This window comes from Aptenodytes patagonicus, chromosome 3, assembly GCF_965638725.1.
Source record: "Aptenodytes patagonicus chromosome 3, bAptPat1.pri.cur, whole genome shotgun sequence".
Taxonomy (NCBI): Eukaryota; Metazoa; Chordata; class Aves; order Sphenisciformes; family Spheniscidae; genus Aptenodytes; species Aptenodytes patagonicus.
The window spans coordinates 95,217,879-95,242,304 of NC_134951.1; the positions used below are offsets into that span (position 1 = coordinate 95,217,879).

Below are 24,426 nucleotides of genomic sequence, written 5' to 3' on the forward strand. Positions count from 1 at the left end.
TGCAGTCATTCTTACCTAGGTCTTCTAGGCCCCTGTTGTTCATACAGGTAGCAATGCTGGAAACATGTTCAGTGTTTGATTTTTTTGGAAGCATATTTTTGTCCACAAGTCTGAATGTGGACATAAATACAATTCCAGCAGAAAAACTACTGTTACTCCTAGTTCTCTGACTCCTCCTTCCACAGGAGAGTTTGATATAAATTTATACTGACTCAGTCTGATCTGCTAGTTTATAAAGCATTTAAATTTTGTGTTTTGGAGTATGTTTATCTTCTGATTTGCTTCCAAAAGAGAGCCTCCTCGGGGTCTTTGAGGTCCATAGTTAATAAAAGACTCGGGTACCTAAATTTCTATTCCTGTAGCACATAAATACAGCTTTTAATAGAGACACACATTCTGTATTGGTGTATGAATTGTGAAATGTGTCCTGATTTTGTAGCTTTCTCTAAAGAAGTAGCAATTTAACTACAACTGAAAGTTTTGTTCATCAGAAGCGTGTGGGCGTGCAGAGTGTTGCTTAGTGGATATAGTTGTGCCATGGGAAAATCACAAAAGCCTGAAATTTGCTTCAACCAAAAACTGGTAGGAACTACTAATACAAATTTTTGGTGCCTGGTTTGAAGGGAAGCCCATGTGCTAGTTCTTCATAGCTCAGGTAAAACACTGGTCTCCTCAGCCTGGAATCCACAACAGACAATGTGTTGATCAGGCAGCTGCTTAATGCCAACATGCTCAGCATGATGTTAAGAGCAAGGAAACAGGGAAACACTGGGACAAACCATGTCCAAAATCCTGGTCCCCAGGTGCTTCCTAGGTGGGTACAGAGAAGTGCCTGAACTTCTAAAACATGCCTAAAACCTCTCCTGAAGGGAAGTCCAACACCCTTTTTTGAAAGCACTGAGGAAGAATAATTTTTTTGAAATGCTAATGAGATGAGCACTGTCCTTTATAATAAAAGCTTAATGGCTAGCACACTTGCTCAAGATGGGGCAATTCAGAGTACCTTTATCTGCCAGAAGAATTTCTAATCTACATTTTATACCTATGAGGAGATGCCCTAACCCGTAAAATGTAGAAACAATTCTTGGAACAGGACTGGGAACCCAGTCTCTTTCCCAGTGTCCTTAATTACTTACGGTATGAGTCATGCTCACTCCTGCTTTCTGGCTCAATCTGGAATTGTTTTTTTGAATGTAACTGTATGATTTCAAGAGGAGACAGAGAATGTTGCCACTTGGAATAATCCTGTCCTTATGATTAAAGCGTTCCTGGAAAGTAAGGGTTTGTGTCTCCTAGAAGTGATGGGATACGTTTCTCATCTTTCTAGATGGGAGCTCTCACTGTACAGTAGTGTTTTAAGAAGGGAGGAGGACATGGGTGCACTGTTTTCTCCAGATTAAAATACAGTGTTATCTACCACTACATTATATCAAGAGTATGATTTGGTAGGTGTATGCTTCAAGAATATTCACTGAATCTGTCAGGAAGCTTTGGTAGAGGTATATGTAATTTCTTAGTCTAGACTTGATTTAGGAATGAGTTAAGCATGATGCTATTCAGTCATGCCATGGCTTATGGCAATTCTGCATGAGTGCAAATGGTGAATTTTGAGATCTCTAAAAACTTAAGGTGATAAATTTGAAGTGTTGCAGGAGTTTAAGTGGTCTTACAGCATCTTGGAGTTTTATAGATGTTCAGTTTGAACTTAGGCACACGACTTGTTTTGGATCTGGGCCTAAGTGTCCTTTGGGCATAGGTGTCAAATTAAGCCTCATGTCAGTATCGGTGTTATGCTTCTGTAGAGCAAACAATTTCCAAAGATAAATGTAAATTTATGATAAGATTTAATGAAAGTGTGGAGTGCCTGCTTAAGGATTTATATTTCATCAAGTATTTTTATTTTTTTTTACAATATTGAGAATGTTTCAGTGGTAAAAAGAGCATGCATATATATTAATATATATGTATATATGGTATTGGATGGAAAAACTTGGGAGTCAAGTAAATTATTAGTAAGTTATCAGTTAAGTGGTGTCCATGGTAGTGTCTGAGCGGCAAAGTTAGTCCCACATTGGTCCCATGTCATTTTGACCTGTTCTGATACTTCACTAAATTGGTATTACCCTTTTTGTTGTAGACATTTTGGAAGCAAACAGACTTCCTTTTGCTTTTATGGTTTTAGGCTTCATAAACTTCACTTAAGATTGACCTGTTTTTATAACAATATCTAATCAGGTGTCATTTAATGTGATCTTCTGCAAAACCCACTTCAGCAAAATATTTAAGCATATACTTCAGTCTCATTAGCAGGCACTTTTCTTCTCTCTTCAGTCAGCTACTTAAGGATGTACTTAAGTTTGCGTGTGTCTTGTTTCCATGGACTTAAATAGGGCTTTGTCACTTTGTAAAGATGTACTTGCATATTTTGGTTAATAGCCACTGCTCATTCAGGGCTTCTGTCTTGTTGCAAAGTCAAGTGCCTTGGCCTGAGACAGCTCCCATGTCTGTAAGTTTATGGGTTCTTCAGTATTACTGAAAAATAAAAGAAGAAATTTTGGAACAGATCTTCATTTTTGAGGGCTTCTACAGAAGTCAACTTTTAAGGCAAAGTGCATTTCTGTGTTACATGGGTAATGTTATGATTGTTCAGGCTTCTTGCTAACAGTTAGTAATTACAAACAGGTTGTCTAAGTGAGTAAAGGGTAAGTAATGTAGGACTCCATCCAGCTCCCACATGGATAACTAGCCATCACTGAATAAGCTCCTTGCTCTACTGCGACCTGCTTACGTTGCTGCTCTTTGTAGAAGGAAGAAAACAGCTGCTAGTAAGCCACTACTTCCTGTTCAGTGTGGGAGTAGGAGGATGAGGAGGGAGAGAGAGGTTAAAATCTCTGACCCCACTCTAGCACTGCACTTTCTAGAGCAGCTGAGTCACCCTGGAAGGGAAGATGCGTTGCAGCACTGGAAAAGGCCTGGCATAGCTTATGGGCTGGTCTCCATCTGCAACTGGAAGAGCTCTGCTCTTCCTCTGTTTTCCTCTGCCAGGCTGTACTGCAGGGTACCATTCCTGCCCACAAAAAGTTAGAGACACTGTCTTGGTTTTAATGTGAATTGAATTAGGTCTGTAATGGCACACGCAGGTAAGTTAGGACATAATCAGTGCAATTATGAATCTGACTCTGCCAACATGAGCATTAGGAGTTTCACTGACATTTTGGGGGACCAGGAATAGGCTAATGCATTGTGCTTTTGAAAATCTCACCTTAAATTTCAACTGTTTTTAAAATTAAACATTGTGAAAAGACTGGAGCTGCCTTGAAAATAAATGTGTAGCTGTCATTTTTGGTGAGAGACAAAATTTTCAAATTTTAATTTGTGTTAAAATGATTGTAGTCAATGTAAACATGGAAAAGTATGTGTTCAAAACTGTAAGAACATTTTTGCTGTATTTTGACCTGTACTCTTTTTGTGTTTAACCATTTTATCATTTTAAGCAACCTCTAAGGAGAATCTTAATGTTCTAATTAAGCAAATATTTTAAATAATTCACAGCAATTTGAAATAAAACTGTCTCACTCCAAAAGCTGCTACTCAAGATCATTACTTAAATTTTCCCAAAGAATAGGGAAAGCTTTAGAACTAATGAAAGTAATTCTTTTTTTTTTTTCTTTCTTTTTTCCCACCCTTATAATCAACCAGTTACCAGTTTTAAAATAAGCTGCAGGGATAAATGTGCAATTCAGGCACTATATGTGAAGTGAAGCCAATTGAAAACACTGTCTCAGTTGTTCTGTCTTACTTGACAGTTTATGCACAGCAAAGATGGAAAGTGTTTGATTTTTTTTTTTTTTTTTTTTTTTTTTTGGCCTGCTACACATTTAGAACAGTTTTAAAGGAAAACAAAAGATCTGACCAAATCTGACCAGATGTAAGGTATCTCTGTTGTAGCATTCAAATTATGAAAAACTCTCTTGACTCTTATTAAAGGCACTTGTGTAATCATAGTGCCAAAAGTTTAGTCCTATATGTTTAATAAACTACTGGGCTTTGCCAAGATGTTAGCTTATAGTGCATAACCATACAAAGAAGTTACAGCTCTCATTTATGATGTTATAACAGTTTAAGAATCAATAAACAGGTTTCTGTAGTCTCAAAGGCAACCTTAAATGGAGGAAAGAAACAATAAATAGAAATAAAAATCTAGTTAACTGGACACTTTCTATTTTGGCAAAATTGAACTCAGTCTGTATTTTGCAGTGTTGTTATGCCCTTGACAGTTTACACTGATTAGCCAATAAGTCACACAGTCTTCTACAAGTCAGCAACTTTGTTAGGTAAATCACAAATGTTTTTTTCTTCCTTTTGCCTTGTTTTAAAAGTTCATTTGCTTCTATTTCCTATGTATTTCAAATATTTTTTAATTCATTGTGGCAAGAGAAATGGTACCCAACAATTTTGCTTAACACTGAAGATACTTCTGCTTTCTAAAGCCGCTTTCAGTTTTAAAACCATTGAGTTTCCATCATGAATCTTCAACTTTATCTTTTCCCAACGTGATATTTGTAGCTGGTTTGGGAAAGTAATTATTTGAATATTTGAGAACAACTAGAATGAAAGATAATGTCCTGATTTCAAAGATTTATTTTGTGGACAAAATAAAAATTTGACTGGGTAACTGAAGACTTAAGTGGTATACATGTGGAAAGAGATGGAATTAAGGTTACCTGTACAACCTTTAATTTTAATTTCTTGACCTTTTGTGCTTAACCATACATCATAAAAACTTAGGATTTTGTTTTTATAGTTACATAATAATTTGGCTGTCAGGCTCTCTAAATAAGCATATAAATCAGCAGTATTTAACTGATGTAATTTTTTTCTTCAGCTTACCATGGATACAGTCCTATGATGGAATGCCCACAAGGCTACAAGAGGATCAATGCTACATTTTGTCAAGGTACGATAGTGCCCACAATTGATTGTTTATTTTGAGTACCAGTTTTCTGTGACAAATTCTTTGATATTTATGACTTAGATTAATGGATCCAGTCCATTGATTTGTATTTGGGAAAAAATGTTGAGGCTACTTTTAACTCTTTCCAAATATTGGCAACTCCGTAGAGTGCTTTTTTTTTTTCGCTCCGGGCAAAAAACTTTTAAAACTTTTACGAATGCTCTTGTTTTCTTTGATGATGTATAAAGATGACTTAAGGATTCATTTACTTTGCTCTTCAGTAGAAACACGCTATTCTGTCAGTTCTTTTGCTAAACAGTGAACTTGCAGACTTACTCAGTTGTCAGATGAAACTAGCAATAGAGAATAATTTCTATAATCATGAAAGTATAGAGTAATCAGAGAACAATTCTTTTGGGCTTAAGAGGTTAGACACAACAGTGCTGAGAACAGCCAGAATAATGTCACTGGCAAGTGGAAATGAAAAACCATGCATACCTGGCTGCCATGTAAAGCGGTGACCCACATACTTCAAGAATGTGCATAGTGCAGGTGAGGATGTATGGAGTTAGATACTGCATAAGTTGTGTTACTCCAAGATTATGCCCTATGTTTCCTGGCTGTAAGCATAGAAGCTATCAAAACATACAGGGTTGTGGGATCTGCATGATCATGCAGCTCCACAGAAAGGCTTGGGGCATTTAGATTCTCCTGGCCTACGGTATCTCTGTCTGATGAAGCTGAACAGATGACCATAGACATACGCTCGTTCTTTCTGTATATCTGGGAGTATTGAGCAGAGGTGCCGGATGAGGATGTAGGAAAAAGCTTAATTGCTTGTCCGACTTGTTTGGCACAGCTCAAGTAAACAAGAGAAAGAAGCTCTGAGAAGATGTGAGCAATCCTGCAGTGGTGCTCTGGAGAGAGGGTTGGGAAGGAAAGGAAGAAGGAGTTCAAGTGAGGCTGACACTGACCTGTGGTCAGGTTTGTTAGTCATTGTTGACACTGCAAGGGCAAAAGAGGTCCCAACAAATAGTTGTTGTGGTGGAGAGAAGGAGAAAATTACAGAGTAATTGGCGTTGAAGGATATATGTAGGCACTTTGGAGATAAAGTTAATTTTATTTAACTGAAAACTTTCAGTTAGCACGTCGATGAAGGAACATGCAGCAGCCAGCCACATAAAGAAATGATTTTAGCAACCAAAAAAATACAGTTTGTAGAGCACTAAACACAAACATCCCACTGCTGAGGGAGATGTGAGCTGCTATCTGAAAGTATAGGTGCTTGAGCCTATCTGCTGCTCGGTTCTCTGCCTAGTGGTTTACCAGCTTGCAGGGTAGTGGCATTTGGAGGATTGTGAGAGAAAATTGGGTTGGGTCAAAATAGTAAAAAACTAAATGGAGGAGAACTGCAAATTGCATCTCAAGAGCTTGTTCCCTGATCTGCAGTGAAAGACTGTGGAGTCCTATTAATAAATAAAAGGGTTGGGGAGATGTTGATGGCAACTTACTGATGAGGACTGCAAAGTGAAAAGGTGAAGGAGGTGAGCGTTAAGGCATAGGTGGGCCACCTTTTCACACCTCAAGTTAAACACGTAGGTGATACATATATTTCAGCAATATTTTTCCAGCCATTTCGAAAGAGAGTGTCTCATTTTGCATATTAGTTACGAGGTTTTTTCAGAGTCTGCAAAAGAGAGGATTTCTCACTTTGAGCACAGCAAGTGTCTGGAAGATGCCATGATGCATTAGTGCCATCATGCATCCCTCTGAACATGGTCCAGGAGAGACAGGAGCTTCTGATATCTCCAGTAGTTGTGCGCAAACCCGACTGTATACACAATGGTTTCCTAGACAGCAGCAACCCAGCAGGCATTTAAAGGCGAGTAGGGCATTCAGTTTGTTTCAAAGGGTTGTACCTAGCTGCTGGCAAACCTTATTTCATGGAAACTAAGATTCGTAATCAGGGGCTACAGACAGTTAAAAAATGGTCTGGTGCTTGTGAAGGTTGCCAGAAGTAGGCCAGGAAGTTGTTTCGCTGAGCAGTGACAGGCTGATAGAGAGGGAGAACATATGTCTCTGGGTAGGAGCATAAGAGGGAGCTAAGTCCTGCCATGGTAGTGTGCAGAAATAGATCCGTACCTGGTAGGCTAGTCGTTGTTTGTTGTGCTGGGTTTTCATAGTTTTTTCCCTGACACATTTTTATATTACATAACTAATACTGCAAGAAATATGAGGCTTTAAATAGTTTGTTTTATTACTGCTATCATTATCCCAGAAGAGAGAGCTGTAGACTCTAAAGATAACTTATAGATGATACATGGAAACTTATAACCTAGAGTTTAACCAGACAATGGGAGTCAGATTATCCCACCAGGAAGTAGGCTGTTGATGAATTGAGGATGGGGACAATCTCTTAACTTTCTGGAGAGGACAGAGGTGGTGACTGCTGCAGGTTCCCCTTATTGCCTTATCAAGGCTTAGGTGGCTTCTCTGTAATTTACTCACCAGCACACTCCAAAAAGGAGGTACAAATAAGGAAGCAACTGAGAGAAGGAGTACCCATGAAACAAAGCCAGGATGAAATTTAGTCCTACTGAAGTAAGTAACAAGATTACCATTTTCTTTCAGAGGGTCAGGATTTTGACCTCTGTTTGAACGGTCAGCAGGAAAGCTAGCTTCATATGTGAAAGCTGCTGGCAGGGTATATTTCAGTCCTGAAGTGGTCATTAGCATGTGCTTCTCAGTGGGTCAGGCAAAAGTGTCCTGTTTGTGTTTATCTGAATCAGACATGCTTTTCTAGAAGAGAAGCGGACAGGGCTAATGAAGAAACAGCTGTCCATATCACAACAGCAACAGCTGTGAAGAGAAAACTGTTTAAGCTGCTGGCGGGGGAGTATTTGTGTTCTTGTAATAATCCTTACAATTAAATTGGAAAGGAGGGGCACAGCATGTCCATATGCAAGTATACATTTTAATTAGATTATTCTTTGCTGAAAGGGTGTGCATGCTGTGTCCGTGCTCAGAAAGCACCAGCATTGCTGGACCAAGTAGTAATGGGGATATATTTCTGAATCCCTGCCTGCAGCTAAAAGAGATTGCTGTTTTCACCTAGATATCGTCCAACTTTCACTGCCTTTGAAAAGTCAGGCCTAAAAGCTTAATTAGCCTTTTGTTCTACATTGTTTTTGCAGTCAAAAGCCTCCTTAGTTTACAAAGCCTATGTAGTATTAGTGTGATTAATAACCAGGTCCTAATTTTTTTTCCTTTCAAGTGAGTGAACTGATGTAATGAAACATTCTTCTCTCTAATGTGTACGGAGGACAACAAAGAACCATCTGTGGGTCTGCTAATTCAAACAGTTTAGTGTAATTGCTATCAAGAAAGCTTTTTTCCCCCCTCAGTAATTATCTTTTCAATGGGATGATTTATTACGTGTACACACATGGATGCCCTAAGGCTGTCATTAAAGCCAAAATACAGCTTATCAGAGTTGCAACTTCTTTGTCAGAATCCACATGCAATGCTAATTTCTGGTTCCCTGTTTAGAATTATACTTACTGTTTCCTCCTTCTGCTAATGGTTTTCTTGGAAAACTGAAATAGAATGAAAAAAACCAGCTGGTGAAAAGGTTGGATTCCTTTTTCAGGAAGTGAACATATTGCCAGTAGAGCACTTTAAAAATCTTATCTTGAAGAACTGGAAAAATACCTGAACACTTGTTGTTTTTCAGTGAAGTAGAAAGTTGTGCATGGAAGTTCTTGAAAAGTCCCCATATGCTTAAAATTAAGTGTATATGAGCTTGCAGAAACTAGTACTTGTATGTTGATGGATCAAATTCTGTAATTATGTGCTCTGGGGACATAGCTTTTGTACCTTGGCTTCATCATGATTTAAAATAAATTTTGAAGGTATATTCTGCCCTCCTACATTTGTCCCTAAAATACAGTAATAAATTTGTTTTTTCTGCAAGTTGTGTATATATATTTTATTACTTAAAAGTAATAAGAGCTTTGCTTCATAAGAAATGCTATTTGATGTTACTTAGCTACAAGTTAACAACATTCTTTCAAAGAAGTTCTTTTATGATGATCAAACTGAGAAATAAATATATCTCCAGAAACTGGGCTGGGTTGCTGTTTGGACATTGATTATGTGTTTGAAAAGTGTGGCTCTGCAAACTTGTGTTCCAGTAAATTCCACGCAGGAGCACAAAACGAGTTGGATTGATTTCTCCTGCTGCTACTCTGTTAGCTCAGAAGAAATCAGCGGGTCATTTCTTAGAATAAGCAACTGTTTTTTCTATAATTTCTAAAAATATATATTGCAATAGTTTCATTAGCAACCAAACCTTGTTGTTTGTTTCTTTTACCCCTTGTTCTCACTAATCAGGTTATTATTGAAACAATCAACTATAATGGAGGCAGTAAAATCTGGATATTATATTTTTCTTAGAACTGAGGATATTAATAGTGGTTAACGATACAGCTATAGCAGAAACAGTTGGAACAGTATTTTCAGTGGTGTTAGTAGGTACAGTGGTAATTGATTTTCATAAAGAGAATAAAAACTGATGCCTGCATAGTGAGCCAACTTGGAGATCATTCAGTCAGATGGCACTCCCAGTGAAGCCTAGTGTATACCTACCAGAATGAGTCAAATTTTCACAAATGAGACATAAATTATATATTCCAGTCTTAATTTGCAACATGAGATATTGTGTGTATTAAAGCACTTACTGCATGAAAACATCTGTCAAAGCACATATTACTAAATAACATTTAATGACTGACCACTAGGTCATTTCTAATTAAGAAATTGCCCAGTACTTTGACAAATTCTAATTAGTATATAATTGATCTAGAAGGCTTGCTTTGCTTAAATGCAGTGAAGTGTCTTAAGTGAGTGCAGTTCTTATTGAAAGGCAAGTTGCTCACTTTGCATCAAAAGGAGATAAACATTTTCCATTCAGTTTTATTACTTAGTCATTTAAACAAAGTCAGTCAGTTTTTGAAAAGCATTGAAATCTGATTTCAGAGCTAAGTGCAGAAGTCCCCCTTCAAAAATTTACCTTTCCATGGTGCTTAGGCCTGGAATCGGCTGTAGGCTGCTGATGTTGAGATTGCTTGTGTCCTCTGGCACCAGGCACTTGGGACAGAGGGGATGTGAGAAAGGCTGCAGTACTTTCTAGCCACAAGTTTATTCTGAATATTTCAGTGCAGTTACCAGGGCTGTAGTGGTCTGACTAGGCTTTCTGCTTCTACAAGGTCCCTTTCCTGGTCCAGTTTTCTTAAGAACCTTCTGGATATCATGACTGTCCTAGCTGGAGGCTGTTGCATATTTAGTTTTTATGCCTTGTCATCTGTGTCATGTGTTGTCTTAAAAATTGTGAAATTATAAGTTGTTTTCTCCTGTTTATGCATGTAATGTGACTTTGAGAATCTGAATTTTTCATTGTTTATTGAGACAGATTTATTCATGTTATCAAAAATCACCTACCAAATGTGTAAAATAGAAAACGCATTGTATACGAATGAGATCTATTGTTTCAAAAGAGGGATTATTATTTTAATTAATACTAAATCACTTCCTAGTGTTCTTCAGCCTTGTTTATGAAAATTTTAAATGTCTTTTAGTTACTTCAACATAATATAGTAAAAAAAAAAAAAACAACCCCCTGATCCAATTTTGGTAGTTGACACTATCATTTCAAAGAATCAGTGCTCCAGAAAAGAGATTTGACTGCGTTCTTTACATGAATGGTAGCAATGATTTCTTTAAAAAAAATAAATACTTTTTTTGTTTACATTTGCATTGTTCAAAATTCTTGTAGTGACCCCTGACTTTTTTGAACTCAGACTGTTTTTCTTGAGCAAAAGTATTTTCTTTAAAATGAATGGATAGATTTCAGTAACATACTGTCAGAAGATTGTGGCTTTGACCAGGACACGTTAATAAACATGTACATTCAGTTCTAGAATTTTGTTTTTAAGTTAAATGTTTAAATGTTGTTAAATGCTCCAAGCTGTGATGATTTTGATGAGCATAAATTCAACGCGTTAAGCACAGAGACGAAAGAATGAATTTCATTTTATAGGAATGTTTCAAATTCCAGTATGTCTGTGACCAAATATGGGCCTCACTCGCTATCTGAAAAGGGTAGAGAGTGGACTTGCTCCATGGGTCCAAATGAATCATAGAATCATAGAATCATTAAGGTTGGAAAAGACCTCTAAGATCATCGAGTCCAACCGTCGACCCAACACCACCATGCCCACTAAACCATGTCCCTAAGTGCCTCATCTACTCGTCTTTTAAATACCTCCAGGGATGGGGACTCCACCACTTCCCTGGGCAGCCTGTTCCAATGTTTAACCACTCTTTCAGTAAAGAAATTTTTCCTCATGTCCAATCTAAACCTCCCCTGGCGCAACTTGAGGCTGTTTCCTCTCGTCCTATCGCTAGTTACTTGGGAAAAGAGACCGACACCCACCTGGCTACAACCTCCTTTCAGGGAGTTGTAGAGAGCGATGAGGTCTCCCCTCAGCCTCCTTTTCTGCAGGCTAAACAACCCCAGTTCCCTCAGCCGCTCCTCATAAGACTTGTTCTCCAGACCCCTCACCAGCCTCGTTGCCCTTCTCTGGACGCGCTCCAGCACCTCAACGTCCTTCTTGTAGTGAGGGGCCCAAACCTGAACACAGTATTCGAGGTGCGGCCTCACCAGTGCCGAGTACAGGGGCACGATCACTTCCCTCCTCCTGCTGGCCACACTATTTCTGATACAGGCCAGGATGCCATTGGCCTTCTTGGCTGCCTGGGCACACTGCCGGCTCGTGTTCAGCCGGCTGTCGACCAGCACCCCCAGGTCCTTTTCCGCCAGGCAGCTTTCCAGCCACTCTTCCCCAAGCCTGTAGCGCTGCATGGGGTTGTTGTGGCCGAAGTGCAGGACCCGGCACTTGGCCTTGTTGAATCTCATACAGTTGGCCTGGGCCCATCGATCCAGCCTGTCCAGGTCCCTCTGCAGAGCCTTCCTACCCTCGAGCAGATCAACGCTCCCGCCCAACTTGGGGTCGTCTGCAAACTTACTGAGGGTGCACTTGATCCCCTCATCCAGATCATTGATAAAGATACTGAACAAGACCGGCCCCAGTACTGAGCCCTGGGGAACACCGCTCGTGACCGGCCGCCAACTGGATGTAACTCCATTCACCACAACTCTCTGGGCCCGGCCGTCCAGCCAGTTTTTGACCCAGCGCAGAGTCCACCTGTCTAAGCCGTGAGCCGCCAGCTTCTCTAGGAGAATGCCGTGGGAGACGGTGTCAAAGGCCTTACTGAAGTCCAGGTAGACCACATCCACAGCCTTTCCCTCATCCACTAGGCGGGTCACCTGGTCATAGAAGGAGATCAGGTTGGTCAAGCAGGACCTGCCTCTCATGAATCCGTGCTGGGCTGGGCCTGATCCCCTGGTTGTCCCGCTCATGCCTTGTGAGCGCCCTCAAGATGAACCGCTGAGCTACAAGGCTGAAGGGAGAGAAGACAGCTTTACACCACCTTAGTGTTTCTCTGCGATTCTGCATTAGGCCAGCTGGGCCTGGGTGGTCTGAAGAGCTGTTATAATGGTTAACACAGCCAAAACACAGTGAACTTCTCTTCCTAAATACTCTTCCAGCTGGAGGCTGCGAAAGGGAAACACTATAGGGCTGATATTCCAGCCATCAGCTTTTGTAGGTTGCTCTATAGCAGGACAGCTCTCTGCTGATCAACTAGTGCTTCTGCACCACTTCGCTTGGCTATAGCAGGCATCAAGCTCTTCAGGTTGTGTTGACCTGTAAATGTGTAGATGACTAGCAGGCTGTGAAGCGTTTTTGTATTTGCTTGCTGAGGAATCTAAGTAAAGTATTTCAGTAAATGGGCAAATTAAAGGAGGTTACAGTAGTTTTATGATGCACGCAGTAAATCACTCAGCATGTTTTACAGTAACCAAGCAAAGCATATTCTTTCAGCAGTAAGTGACAGGTACAGATCTCATTATAAGTAGGCACAGGAATTTTTCCTAGCATTGGATGTTGACACTTGGCATGGTTTGTTATCCTTGGAGAATGGATACTCAGGCTACGTTACGGTGTCATTAATTGTGGAATAAAGCTGAAATGATTCACTTCCTGAATGTGATTGAATTAGGCATGCCATTGCTCAAGGAAAGGTAGGAGAACATTGCATGTAGGTTTCCAGTAGAGAACCAAAGTACAGTTGAACAGCAGCTAATGCAGCCCCAAAGACTGTTTTAATCTACTTTAAAAGCCATTATAGAATAGGAGAAGGCAAGCAGAACATTGGAAGATAATATCTTCTGCAGCGTGTCCTCCCCTCCGGCACAGAGTTCTTCCATGCATCGTCGTACAGCGGAGAGAGAAAGAGATTCTACTGCATTGTACCCTTCTGTACACAAATACCTATACAGTAGCCAGAGGGAAACCTTCCATTAGGTGTATAAATGCTTTGTCACTTAAATTTAAGTACCTTAGAACAGAATTTGATCCCATATCTAACTTTTCTACTTTTAATGTTTTGATTCATATATTTCTTTTTCAGTCATCAAAATTCCCCAGTGTGCAGTGCATGTAAGAGAGCTGAACAAGTAAATCAATACTTGAGTAAAAGAGCCTGACCCTCATAATATAGATTGAGATGTTGAAAAGCCACTGGGGTTTTGGATCTTTAAGCAAGGAATAACTGTTTAGAGAAAAGTAACAAATAAGGGTTGTTTTTCAAAAGCTTTCTGATTTTTTTATTTCTTCTGGACTATTCAGTCCTTCCCTAAATCACAGTTATTAGAAGAAAATAGGTTGTTTATTAACTGTTGCCTGCACTTAGACTTAATGAAATTTAATTTAGTATTGTGATATTCACCCCATGTAATTGGAAATGTGTGTGTGGTCATGAGTAAAAACAGAAGTCAGTTCTTCATCTGATTCTGTTAACTATTTGTGGAACAAGATTCTGGTACAGTGCTTTCAAAACACAGTTGTATTTTTGGAGTGTTTCTAATGTGAAACTTTGACGATTGCCTTACCCTGGACAAAAATCCAAATAAAATTTCTTCATGAACATTCTTAGAAAGCAAGGAGAAAAAGACATGAGTAAAGTAACTTTTCACTTTGATATCTGAGTTATCCGTTCATTTCCATCTTCCATCTACTAATTAATGTATTTAAAGTTCTTTGAAGATGAAGTTGGTTTTGGACTTAGTAAAACTATATACAATTATCATGGTTTATAACAAGCTCAGTGTTAGCATGTGCTTTCTTGTTTAAATGAATACCATCTTATGTTGTTTCCATCTTCCTCCTTCACTTCTGTTTCGTTTTGGAGGTTTGGGGGTTTTTTTAAGTCATGAAGATTACTTTGTTTGTAGTCCCACTCTTCACATGAGCAGACAAGCATTCAGTTAGGAAATGGTTGTTTTAGCTTGCTTTTTTCCCCAGGAAATTCAGTGGCAGTGAGTCATTAACACATTGCATTTTCTGAGAGCAGGTTGACCTGACACCCAGTAGATCTATAAAAATCTGTGGGAAGGTATCAAACACTAACTGTTGTTGTTAAGAGAGCCTGTTTTAAGTTCTCCTTAGTGGGAAAGATTGTAGGATAGATTAGCAGCAGTTTGGTTCTTCTGGGTTCTTCGAAGCTGGGAGCACTGTGGTGGCTCTGGAGGAGAGCGTGGTGGCTGACCTCACCATATATCCAGCTGTGTACTTAGAAGAGGGTATAGGAGGAGCTGAGACATAGAAGTCTCATCTGTACAGTACTGCAGCACCACTGTCAAGACCCTGGTTATGGCAAAACTTCTGTGCATTTGGATGAACTTGTGAGAGTGGAGTCACCAACAGGGCCTCTGGGATGGCATGTGGCTTCTACGGCCGTCTCAACAGATCCAAAATAAGAGTAAAGTTTCATTTCTTGTCAAACTTTCATGGCGATGGACTACCAAATCTAGGAGCACAGTGTGTCAAGGACATCAAGGACCAGTTCCATGTATTTGGCATATATAATACTAAAGAGTAACAGCAAAGGGTCAGGCTGTCAGTCAGTGCAGAATGACAATGCTTCTTTCATGCCAGTGGGGTTACACCAGTTTATTACCATTGAGAAGGGTCAAGTCATTCACATTATCAAGCACCAACTATTACAAAATCAATGCTTTATTTACCAGTTCTTTAGAAATCATAAATAACAGTACCTACTGTGAGAGTTTGCTGTGGAGCCATGCAAGGTGCTGTGTGGAAAAGCTCCTTGCTTAACTTTTTTTTTTTTCTGTATCACTAACGCAGAGGTGCTTTACCAGTGGAACTTCATTACTCTGTTTTCCTTGGAAACTGAAAATTAATATTTAGTTGGTCTTTAGAAAGCTTTATTTACATATGTATGGTTTTATAGTACGGCTACATAGCCCCTTAAAATATTTCCTCTGTGTAGATGAAGGTGTTTGATCAAACCACTCTACAAGCATTTTGTCGGTTCATACTTCTGCACAGCAAAAGATTATTCAGACAACTTTAAAGTAGCTTTTTCTCTAGTTTTTACAATGGAGCAAATGAATTCTCATTGCTATACTAATTTAAAACTGAAATATTTTTTATGTCCATATACAAGAAATAGAGGGCTAAAAAGAAAAAAAAGTCTGTTAATCTTGAATCAGATTTCTTTTCCAGCTGCCTGAACAAGTTGATTCCGGTGCAATTTGCACAGCTGGGCAGGCTGGCAGGTGGTAGGAAACATTTTGGGTAGGTGGCCTTTTACCACACTCTGAAATAAAGTGAAGTAGATAGTAAATCTGGAAGGGGTTTTTAGATTTTTTTTTTTTTTTTTTTTAAACCAAAGTTGTTAAACAAACACTATTCTTACATGTATGTATGTTTCTTTTGAAAATTTGAAGGGTTTTTTTATCAGCTTGTAGCTTGTTTCTGTTGAATCCCCAGATACGCTTGTGTAATTCAGCATAGAGCATCAGCTCAGTAATGCTATGAGCTCATTGAGAAGACATGACTTGGAAAAGAGGCATTAAAAATACACTATAATTAAGTTATGCTGAGGCATCAGAACATGCACAATAAAGTTAACTTTAAAAATTGGACAAATTTAGCAAGAGAAATATCTGTATCAGGAACTCTAGAAGGAACATTCATTGGTATTTACATACGTATAAGCTGGTACTTAAATGTAGCAGTGTCCACATTAAATAGCGATAACAGAGTGCGTGTGAATGGGGTGTTGTATTTTTAAATACTAGACGTACAAGAACAGTTCATCTGGGAAGAGATTTAATACAGAGGCAGTAATGACAGCATCTGTGAATGTTTCCTGCAGAATAGTTGAACCATTTGGAAAGAAAGATGACTGTGTATTGATGAACTATGGGAAGATCCCATCTACCTGCAAATTAGCCACTTCAGTAAATAATGCCATGAAACCTTCACTATTAGTAGGCAAAACTCTAAAACAGGGTTCTGCCAGTATCACCAAATGCGTCCGATACGTTCCTATGCCAGTTTTTCTTAGCAGTGACATGAAATAAAGTTCAGATCTGTAAAAATGTGCATAATTTGTATTTAGATGATATTTAAATTCAATTTACTTTAAAACTCACAATTACAGTTTAGCTGTATAAGGACTTAAATATAAGCTATGTTAAAAAAAAATTCATTATGAAATCCAAATAGCACAGTTTTGCTACTAGGTATTCAAGATCACTCAGCTAATTGAAGTCTGTAACCCATAACTAGAATTTGTTTAAGTGCAAAGCCAGATATTTTACCCCCTTCTGCAGAACAGATTTTTTTTTTCTTCATTTCACTGTAAAAATATATATATGCATTTCAGTTCAGTAGCTAAGTTATTCAAAGTTGAAAAACTGCTTGAGAATTATAACAAGACACCATTTTTTCCTTCTCCGACATACAGATATAGTTCTACAAACTTAAAAGATATGGTTCATTTGAGTAGTACAGATAATACTAGCGTTGTGAATAAAATGATTCAAATTCAAGTTAGAAAGCAGGTTTCATAAATGTTTTTTTCCTCTTCTTATCTATCTGTGTCTTTGCAGGATTTTACTGTTTGTTTTTTACATGCCTATCTACTTTCAGTATTCAAATAATAAAATTTATCCATAAATAGATTTTTAGCATTCCTTAAAATGAAGCTTGATGTAAACAATGAGTAAAATCATCATCTAATAAATGAAAAATGCAGCATTAATTGTTTTAAACATTGAAGTTATGAATGCACTTATGTTAAGCTATGTAATTACTTACCTTGCTTAAATACATGTAGAATGGTAGTTATCCTCCTAGATAGGAAGGAAAAGTGCCAAATTTTTCGTAATGATGACATAAGCAAATAGCAATGTATTTTGATGGTTAACAAACAAGAGACTTGGTCTTTCCTTGAAAATAAGAACTATAAAATCAAAGTCAAATTAATATTATTTAAAATAAGTTGTCTTTTTCACTGATTTAAAATGTAAATGCTGTCTTCACTGGACAAAGCATTTCTGCTAATTCTACATGGATATATATTCCAGAAAAAGTTACAAGAAAAAGCGGTCTGTTATGTATGTCCCCTGGGAGATACCTTCCTTTTTTTTCCCCAGTAGTATAGGTTAATTTTCCTATAAATAAAAATGTATGCTTAGAATTTGTAAAGGGAGGAAGTTGTTTAAAAATGTCTAGCTATTACAATGTAGAAAGTGAGCAATTATTTTCGCTATATGTACCCATGTCAACACCAATGAATAACTAATATTAAACGATAAAAAGCAAAAGTCAGATTAGAATAAAAGAGCACAGTCCTTGTTAAAAATATGTATCTTAATTTTTAATTTTTGATATTATCTTTCTTCCATTTCTTAATTTCATCTATGTTTTTCCTCTTCCTCCAAAATCTATGTGTGCTTTTTGCATGTGTGTATGTGTGTAATTTGTGTATTTGTGTAATTGTGTTAAGGATTTTCATTTTGAAATGAAGCTGGATATCGAGATTTTTCCTGTATTCAGAGTAAAGCATACTGCCTCTTCCTCTAACTTGTTTCCGACGACAGAGTCAGTGCTTCATCAAAGCAAGTAGAATTATTCCATGGTTTAGCATTTGAGGACTGATCTGACAACCCAAATTGAGAACAGGTAGAAAATTCAATAGTGGGTTCTTGGGTGTTCCAGTATTTGCTTTGTATTAGCTTCTAGGTATTTCATAGTCTTCTTTTCCATTATGTTCCTTGTCGTGCCTGATGTTTGAAAGTGGAGGGTTAGCAACATGTCCTTTCCTCCCAACAACTTTACAACAGCATCGATAGGTTTCTATTTAGGGATGTTTCAATAACGTCTTCAGTTTGCTAGCGGTTAAGATTTAAGTTCATTCCTCGCAATAGTCACAAAAGATAATGTATTGAAACAATGATGATCTTCCTTTTGGGATCAGTTGACACTCTGTAGATGCCTTCAAACATATTTTGAGATTTCAGGGCAAAAGAAAGAACCTAGTCAGACTAAGCAACTGAAGAAACTGCCTAAAAAAATTTCATCGAGTGCATCAGAACAAGTCTAGCTTACTAAATATTCTGTATTAGTGCAATCCTTAAATAAGATACTCCTGTGCTTATACGGGACATCTTCCTGCTTAAAGATCGGATGGGTCAAAAGTTAGGCTGCTGTAGGAGAATATTTCAGCAGGTTTTTGTACTCCTTTCTTATACTGTTCTCCTTTTTAAATAGTCCACTCCCTCTGAGGTCAGAAAGTCATGTAGTCTGGGAATTTCACTTGAAAATTCCTTTGAGGCAGAGCTGATCCTTTGTAATTCATGTGGTTTCCATCACATTTCATCCAAAGTTCTAGGATATAAATTATCACTCTTTGTCACATGTGGCTAAGTGCATAGAGGTGAAGTTGATCCAGGTGGTGTCAAGATACTAGATTAGGTATAGCATTGGAAGAGCTGAGGGATAAGCTCAACACTGAGTATTTGGAAAAAATCACAGCTGACGTGGCAACTGCTGGAGTCTGCTGTACTGTGAGCTTAAGTCGTGCACTCCTGTGTAGTGGGACAGGTAGCCAAACTTGTGGAGAAAAATGAAGAAGGTAGGAAAGTGAAAGATTCTTTCTGTAGGTTTCCAAAAGCAAACTCCAGCACATCTGTTATTTTACGTATTCAACTTCTTACCCTCATTGATTGAGTTGAATCAGGCAGCAACATACGATGAGGTCAAACAAAATGGTGAAGGTTTTATAAAAACTAAGAGGAAAGGTAATAAATATTATATATTTTAGAGAAAACGATCACTAATACCTGATTTCCAAGGAGCTAGCTGGAATATCTGATTTCTACTTGAAGCTTGTTTACCCAGCAAGGTAGGCATTTTTTCCTAGCTTGGGATAGGGAGAGAGAGTCTTATGTAGAAGTAACACATGTCAACATTTTAAAGTAGGTCTGTTTCAATGTGCTGTCTCTTTTTTTCTGAAAGAGGAGATGTGACAATTTATGACAGAGACAATTATAGGTTAAGGGTTTTTGGGTTTTGGTTTAATTATTTTAAGTTTTTGATTATCAGTGCAAGCTACATTGTTACTGTCTCCTGAAATAAAACCCTAGTTTGGCTGACTTCATTACAGATGGTATCCAGATGATTGTCAGACAGGTCCTATTCTAAGAGTGAGTGAATTATAGATACAACCCCAAGAGTGATAAAGGCCTGAGGCCCAATGCTTGGGGCATGGGAGAATAATTCAGTGAGACCCTGAAAAAGGGACACTGGTGCAGGTAGCCTCATAACAGCAAACTTTATCAAAGCAGTTGTTAATTATTACAAAGTTGTGTTCCCACATGTTGCATTGTGCTTCTTCTAGCACAATGAACCTTCAGGCACTACCGAATAAAAATACTAATAAAAACTGTATTAAATATGTCAAGCAGTGTTTCATCCTGTATAAAATACACTACATCACTTAAAACTTGTCTCTGAAAGTTCTTGTGAGTTGTGTTTGACTATGCAAGCAATCATCTAGTCAGGACAAGGGGGGTTGATAAGCCGGTCAATGTGTATTTGTTTTTTAATTCCTAGTACTTGAGAATGATGTATAAATGTAATTGTTTTTCTGTTATGTTCTCAGCAGTGTTTTAAGAGGTTATAAATCAAATGTTGCCAGTATGGGAAAAGGTGTTGATTGGAGTGTTAACTCGTAACAGTTCTCCTGCACATATTTAAAAAAAAATAAGATAACTTCTGAAGAAAGAATATTATTAATACATGTTTCAGTATCTGATTATTTTCAATTTTCCCACAGATATCAATGAGTGTCAGTTGCAGGGAGTATGCCCTAATGGTGAGTGCTTGAATACCATGGGCAGCTACAGATGTACCTGCAAAATGGGATTTGTGCCAGATCCTACCCTCTCAAGATGCATACGTAAGTAATAGTGCTAATCAAAGTACGAAAGTAGATACTTAGTTGCACTTTAAATGAGGATTTATTTGACTGGCCCCAACTCTTCTAAGCTGTCCCCATCTTTTTTGCTGTCCCTGCCTCCTTTTCTGAGCTTACTCACTTTATTTAGTCAGTCTCAGTGCTCATGCCTTTTTTCTGTCTCTTTGTCCTGGAAGCCTTGGTCTCCACCAACAGCTGCCCAGGATCCTTGCCATCTTTTCCTTGTTTTCTAGTCACAAAACCTTCAAGGCCGCATCCAGCCTCCTCATACACTCAGTCTTTCTCACTAGCCTGGAGTTCTCCTTTCCACAATTTTTTCTCCCCTCTCTGCTAGTTCCCCAGCCAAAATCATCTTTGTGTCCCGCCCTCCCCTCTTCCACCTCTGCAGCTTTGACCTGGGTAGTTTCCATTACTAAACATTCAGCCCAGGATGATCTTTGGCACATTTTCCTTCTGATTAAGAAGGATTAAAAATTAAGAAAGAATTAGGAGAAAGAAAAAGTTGTGAACAGCATGAATGCAAATATTTTCCTCTGTTAATCAGCTTTTACTTAGTTTGAGATCAACTACCTCTGCAAGAAGAAAAGAAAGCATAGAGAACAACTAAATTTCTCACTTTTAAGTTTTTTAGGAAGAATATTTACAAGTGAAAAATACCTCATTTCCCAAGCTCCTTATCTGAGCTGTCTTTTGATTTATAAAATAGTCTAGAGCTGTAGATGAATTCTTTCATTTTTTCAGCATAATTATCTTATGCTACTTGTTAATGACACTCAATTACTGAGAAAGTTTTTCAACATTTTGAAGAATTTCTTATAACTTTTCAGTTGAGCACCGGAAAAAAGGAGTTGGTTTTCACTTTTGCTTTTACATGTCATGTTGAAAATCAGCTAGTCTTTGTATTTTTTGAGTTAAGTGAACATATGACCCAGAACTGTTAACTGTATGTGAATGTGGATGCATAAATTAGAAAGCTGGATGGTTCTTAGCTTCCTGTTACCTCATACTAGTCATAGCTTATGGCCTTTGGCTCTTCCACGCTAAAACTAAGCATAACAAAATGTTATGATTGTCTCTTTTATTAAAAAAAAAGTCACATATGATACTTAATCTTTTTGCAGTCTTATTTATATAGCCTACTTACAGCTGCATGTTCCAGTGGCTATGTAGCTTGACACAACTGTATATTGCTAGTGACTGACCTTAGTCTTCAGCAGTTGGACTTGTGTACAAATGAGAGAGTTGATTCTGACTCTTTATTGTGGCAGCAACGCAACTGCTGGTTTGGAAATTTTTTTTTTCTTTAAAATACTTTTTATCCTTGGTCTAGGATGAGTTGGAATTCAGGAGTGTTTGATATGAAATAAGAATTTTCTTATATGTTGTGATTATGGCTTGAGATAGGTGTTTGAAATAAAACTTGTGCAGGTGGTAATATTAATCCATTAAACTGGTGTTGGAAATCTAGTGGTGTTTCTCTGTTTTGCTTTTCATATGAACAGTACCATCCTCTCTTCCACTTTCATTGCAGCTGATAATCCTATAGTTGCTGAAGAGAAAGGACCCTGCTACCGGTTTGTTAGTGCAGGAAAGCAATGCATGCATCCTCTTTCTGTTCAGCTCAGCAAGCAGCTTTGCTGTTGCAGTGTTGGCAAAGCCTGGGGCCCACACTGTGAGAAGTGTCCGCTTCCAGGAACAGGTAAGAACTGCCCATTAAAAATACAAGCTCTTGCCCCCACCCTATGCTTGTTATGCGTGCTTTAAAAAAAAAAAAATCCAAGAATTGATTTTAAACAAGAAGTGTCCATCAGTAAATTATGACAGTTCTCTACATCATAGTAGAATAATCACATATTACAGTAGTTTTGTTCATAGGGAGTTGTGGTTAAAACAACGGAATTATCTTTGATATGTTGTGATAGAATTCCAGATTAACAATATTTGCATCTCAGAATATGTCCTTGAACTTTGATTCTCCATCACATGAAGATGAATTTATTGTATGTTATATTCTGACTATAGATACAGGCAAATTAACCCAAAATCTAATTAATACTCTTCAGTTGTTAAAGGCACTGGTGAAAGGATGGCAGCTTTTGAGAATTAGGCTACAGAACTACATGTGTTGTAGTTTACATGACAGTTAGTGGGATACGTATGGGAGTATCTCTGCTTTCTAACCTTCCTTCATATCTTTACCATCCATTTTGAGGAATATGCAAAGTATGGTGTTGTCTTCTTAACAATAAACTAGTAGTTAAACATCTCATGCCACCTTTCACTTAAAACAATTCTTTACTTGATACATAAAGCTCACTTGTATTATCAGTGTTCACTTGGAGTCCTGCTGGTTTTTAAATATATAAGGACATGGAAAATACCAGCTTGGTTGATCACCACGCTCATTTGGGCTACTCATAGATTAAGATACCACATATTATAGATACTGATCGCTGCTTTCGAGTACCTTCTATTCCCTGATTTTGCTTAAAACTTAAATGACCAAAGTTGGAGTCTTTAGTCAAAATCAACTGAATACTATTTTTTGTCCAAATGTATGGTCAAATTCATCTTTTTTAAAAAGCATCATTGCTTCTTGTAATATACATGAGGTACAGCCTGTTCAGTATTTTAGTAATGGTAATCCACAGTTCTTACTGAAGTTGCCACTGCAGATGTTGCTGTTATGATACAGGTCATGTATTTCTCTGGAGTATTTTATAAAGATTCAGATTTTCAAAACTAGCTAGCTGCTTTGGGAAATCCACAGCTAGCATCAGGGACATGATGAAAGCAGCGGATTCCTTACTTTTTAAAGTTTGGCTTACAGAAATGGAAGTGACGAACATTTTTGAGCATTTCAATTGATTTTTAAAGCCGTTGTTTCCTGCATGAGCATTGGGTTGCTAGATCACTGATTAGGATTTTAGAAGTCCAGTTCACTTTCAGATAAATAATATTTCTATGGCTTTTTAATGGAGAAAAAATGTATTCTTATCAGATGACTCGCAATTTAAGTGCAGATGCTTTACATCTATGAGAATATTGCATGAAGCTTTATGCCCAGTTGTGTATATTCTGGAGCAGAGAATATATGTTTTTGTGAAGTTGACTGCTCTCTAGTCATAAAAAGTACATCGATGAATAGTATGTGGAATTGGTTATTCTAGTGATTTTTCTTAATGAAAAGACTTCAGAGAGAAAATCTGTGAGTAGAAAATTCTGATGAGCTGTGTGGGAAACACTTTTCCCATTTCATGACAACTTTCATGATTTAAAAACATATTCCTTTCTATAACAGGTTAAATTCATAATCTTTCAGAGTTTTCTGTGAAAAATGTGTGAAAGTGGGATACTCCAGAATGGGGTAATGTATTTACTGCAGCATCCCATGTTGATTTAAGAGTCACTGAATTAAAAAGTCATGATCTCACTCTCTGATAGCTTTTAAAATATTTGTACAAAGTAGACCAGCTCCAAAAGAGAGACTGAGAGAGACCAGCTTTGTATACCCAAGTGTTGAGAACACTTATCAGAGCTGTGGTAGAATAAGGCTCACATTTCTATTCTGCATTTGAGAGAATGTGCCCTGAAACAAGACTTCCTACATCCTGAGTATGCGTCTGAAGGGACGGGCGTCAAATTTTCTCTGTCTTCCTCCTTTGACCGGAATTCCCACCCTCAGTTGGGTGTTTTTTTGGCAAGTTTTGATATTAGCATTTCCCAGCAAAAAGTATTTCATCATTCTGAATCCACTCAATTTAATCAGTTTGACCCTTCATCTTTTCTATTACTAAGACACCATCAGAACACAGTATGCAATTAATGCATACTGCAATTTAATGTATAATTTAATGAATTCATCTGTGGAGTACCTATAGCTAGTATTTTGTGGTTTTATTTTAGATAATTCATTTTAAAACCCTGATGTGTTCAAAGCAGAATTTGTGAACTTACCAATGTCCCCACTCTGCACATCTCTTAAGAAGCTGTAAGAA

The 24,426-nt window shown here is 37.8% G+C and overlaps 1 protein-coding gene across 8 annotated transcripts in view; it reads left to right on the plus strand.

The window, feature by feature from the left end:
• Window positions 1-24,426, plus strand: part of LTBP1 (latent transforming growth factor beta binding protein 1) — a 208,315-nt gene that overhangs the window by 110,583 nt on the left and 73,306 nt on the right. For all 8 annotated transcript variants that reach the window (XM_076334287.1, XM_076334289.1, XM_076334288.1 and 5 more), the window contains 3 exons: window positions 4,886-4,957; window positions 20,288-20,410; window positions 21,960-22,127. In XM_076334287.1, the coding sequence (XP_076190402.1) occupies window positions 4,886-4,957; window positions 20,288-20,410; window positions 21,960-22,127 (363 nt within the window). The remainder of the gene's footprint in view (window positions 1-4,885; window positions 4,958-20,287; window positions 20,411-21,959; window positions 22,128-24,426) is intronic.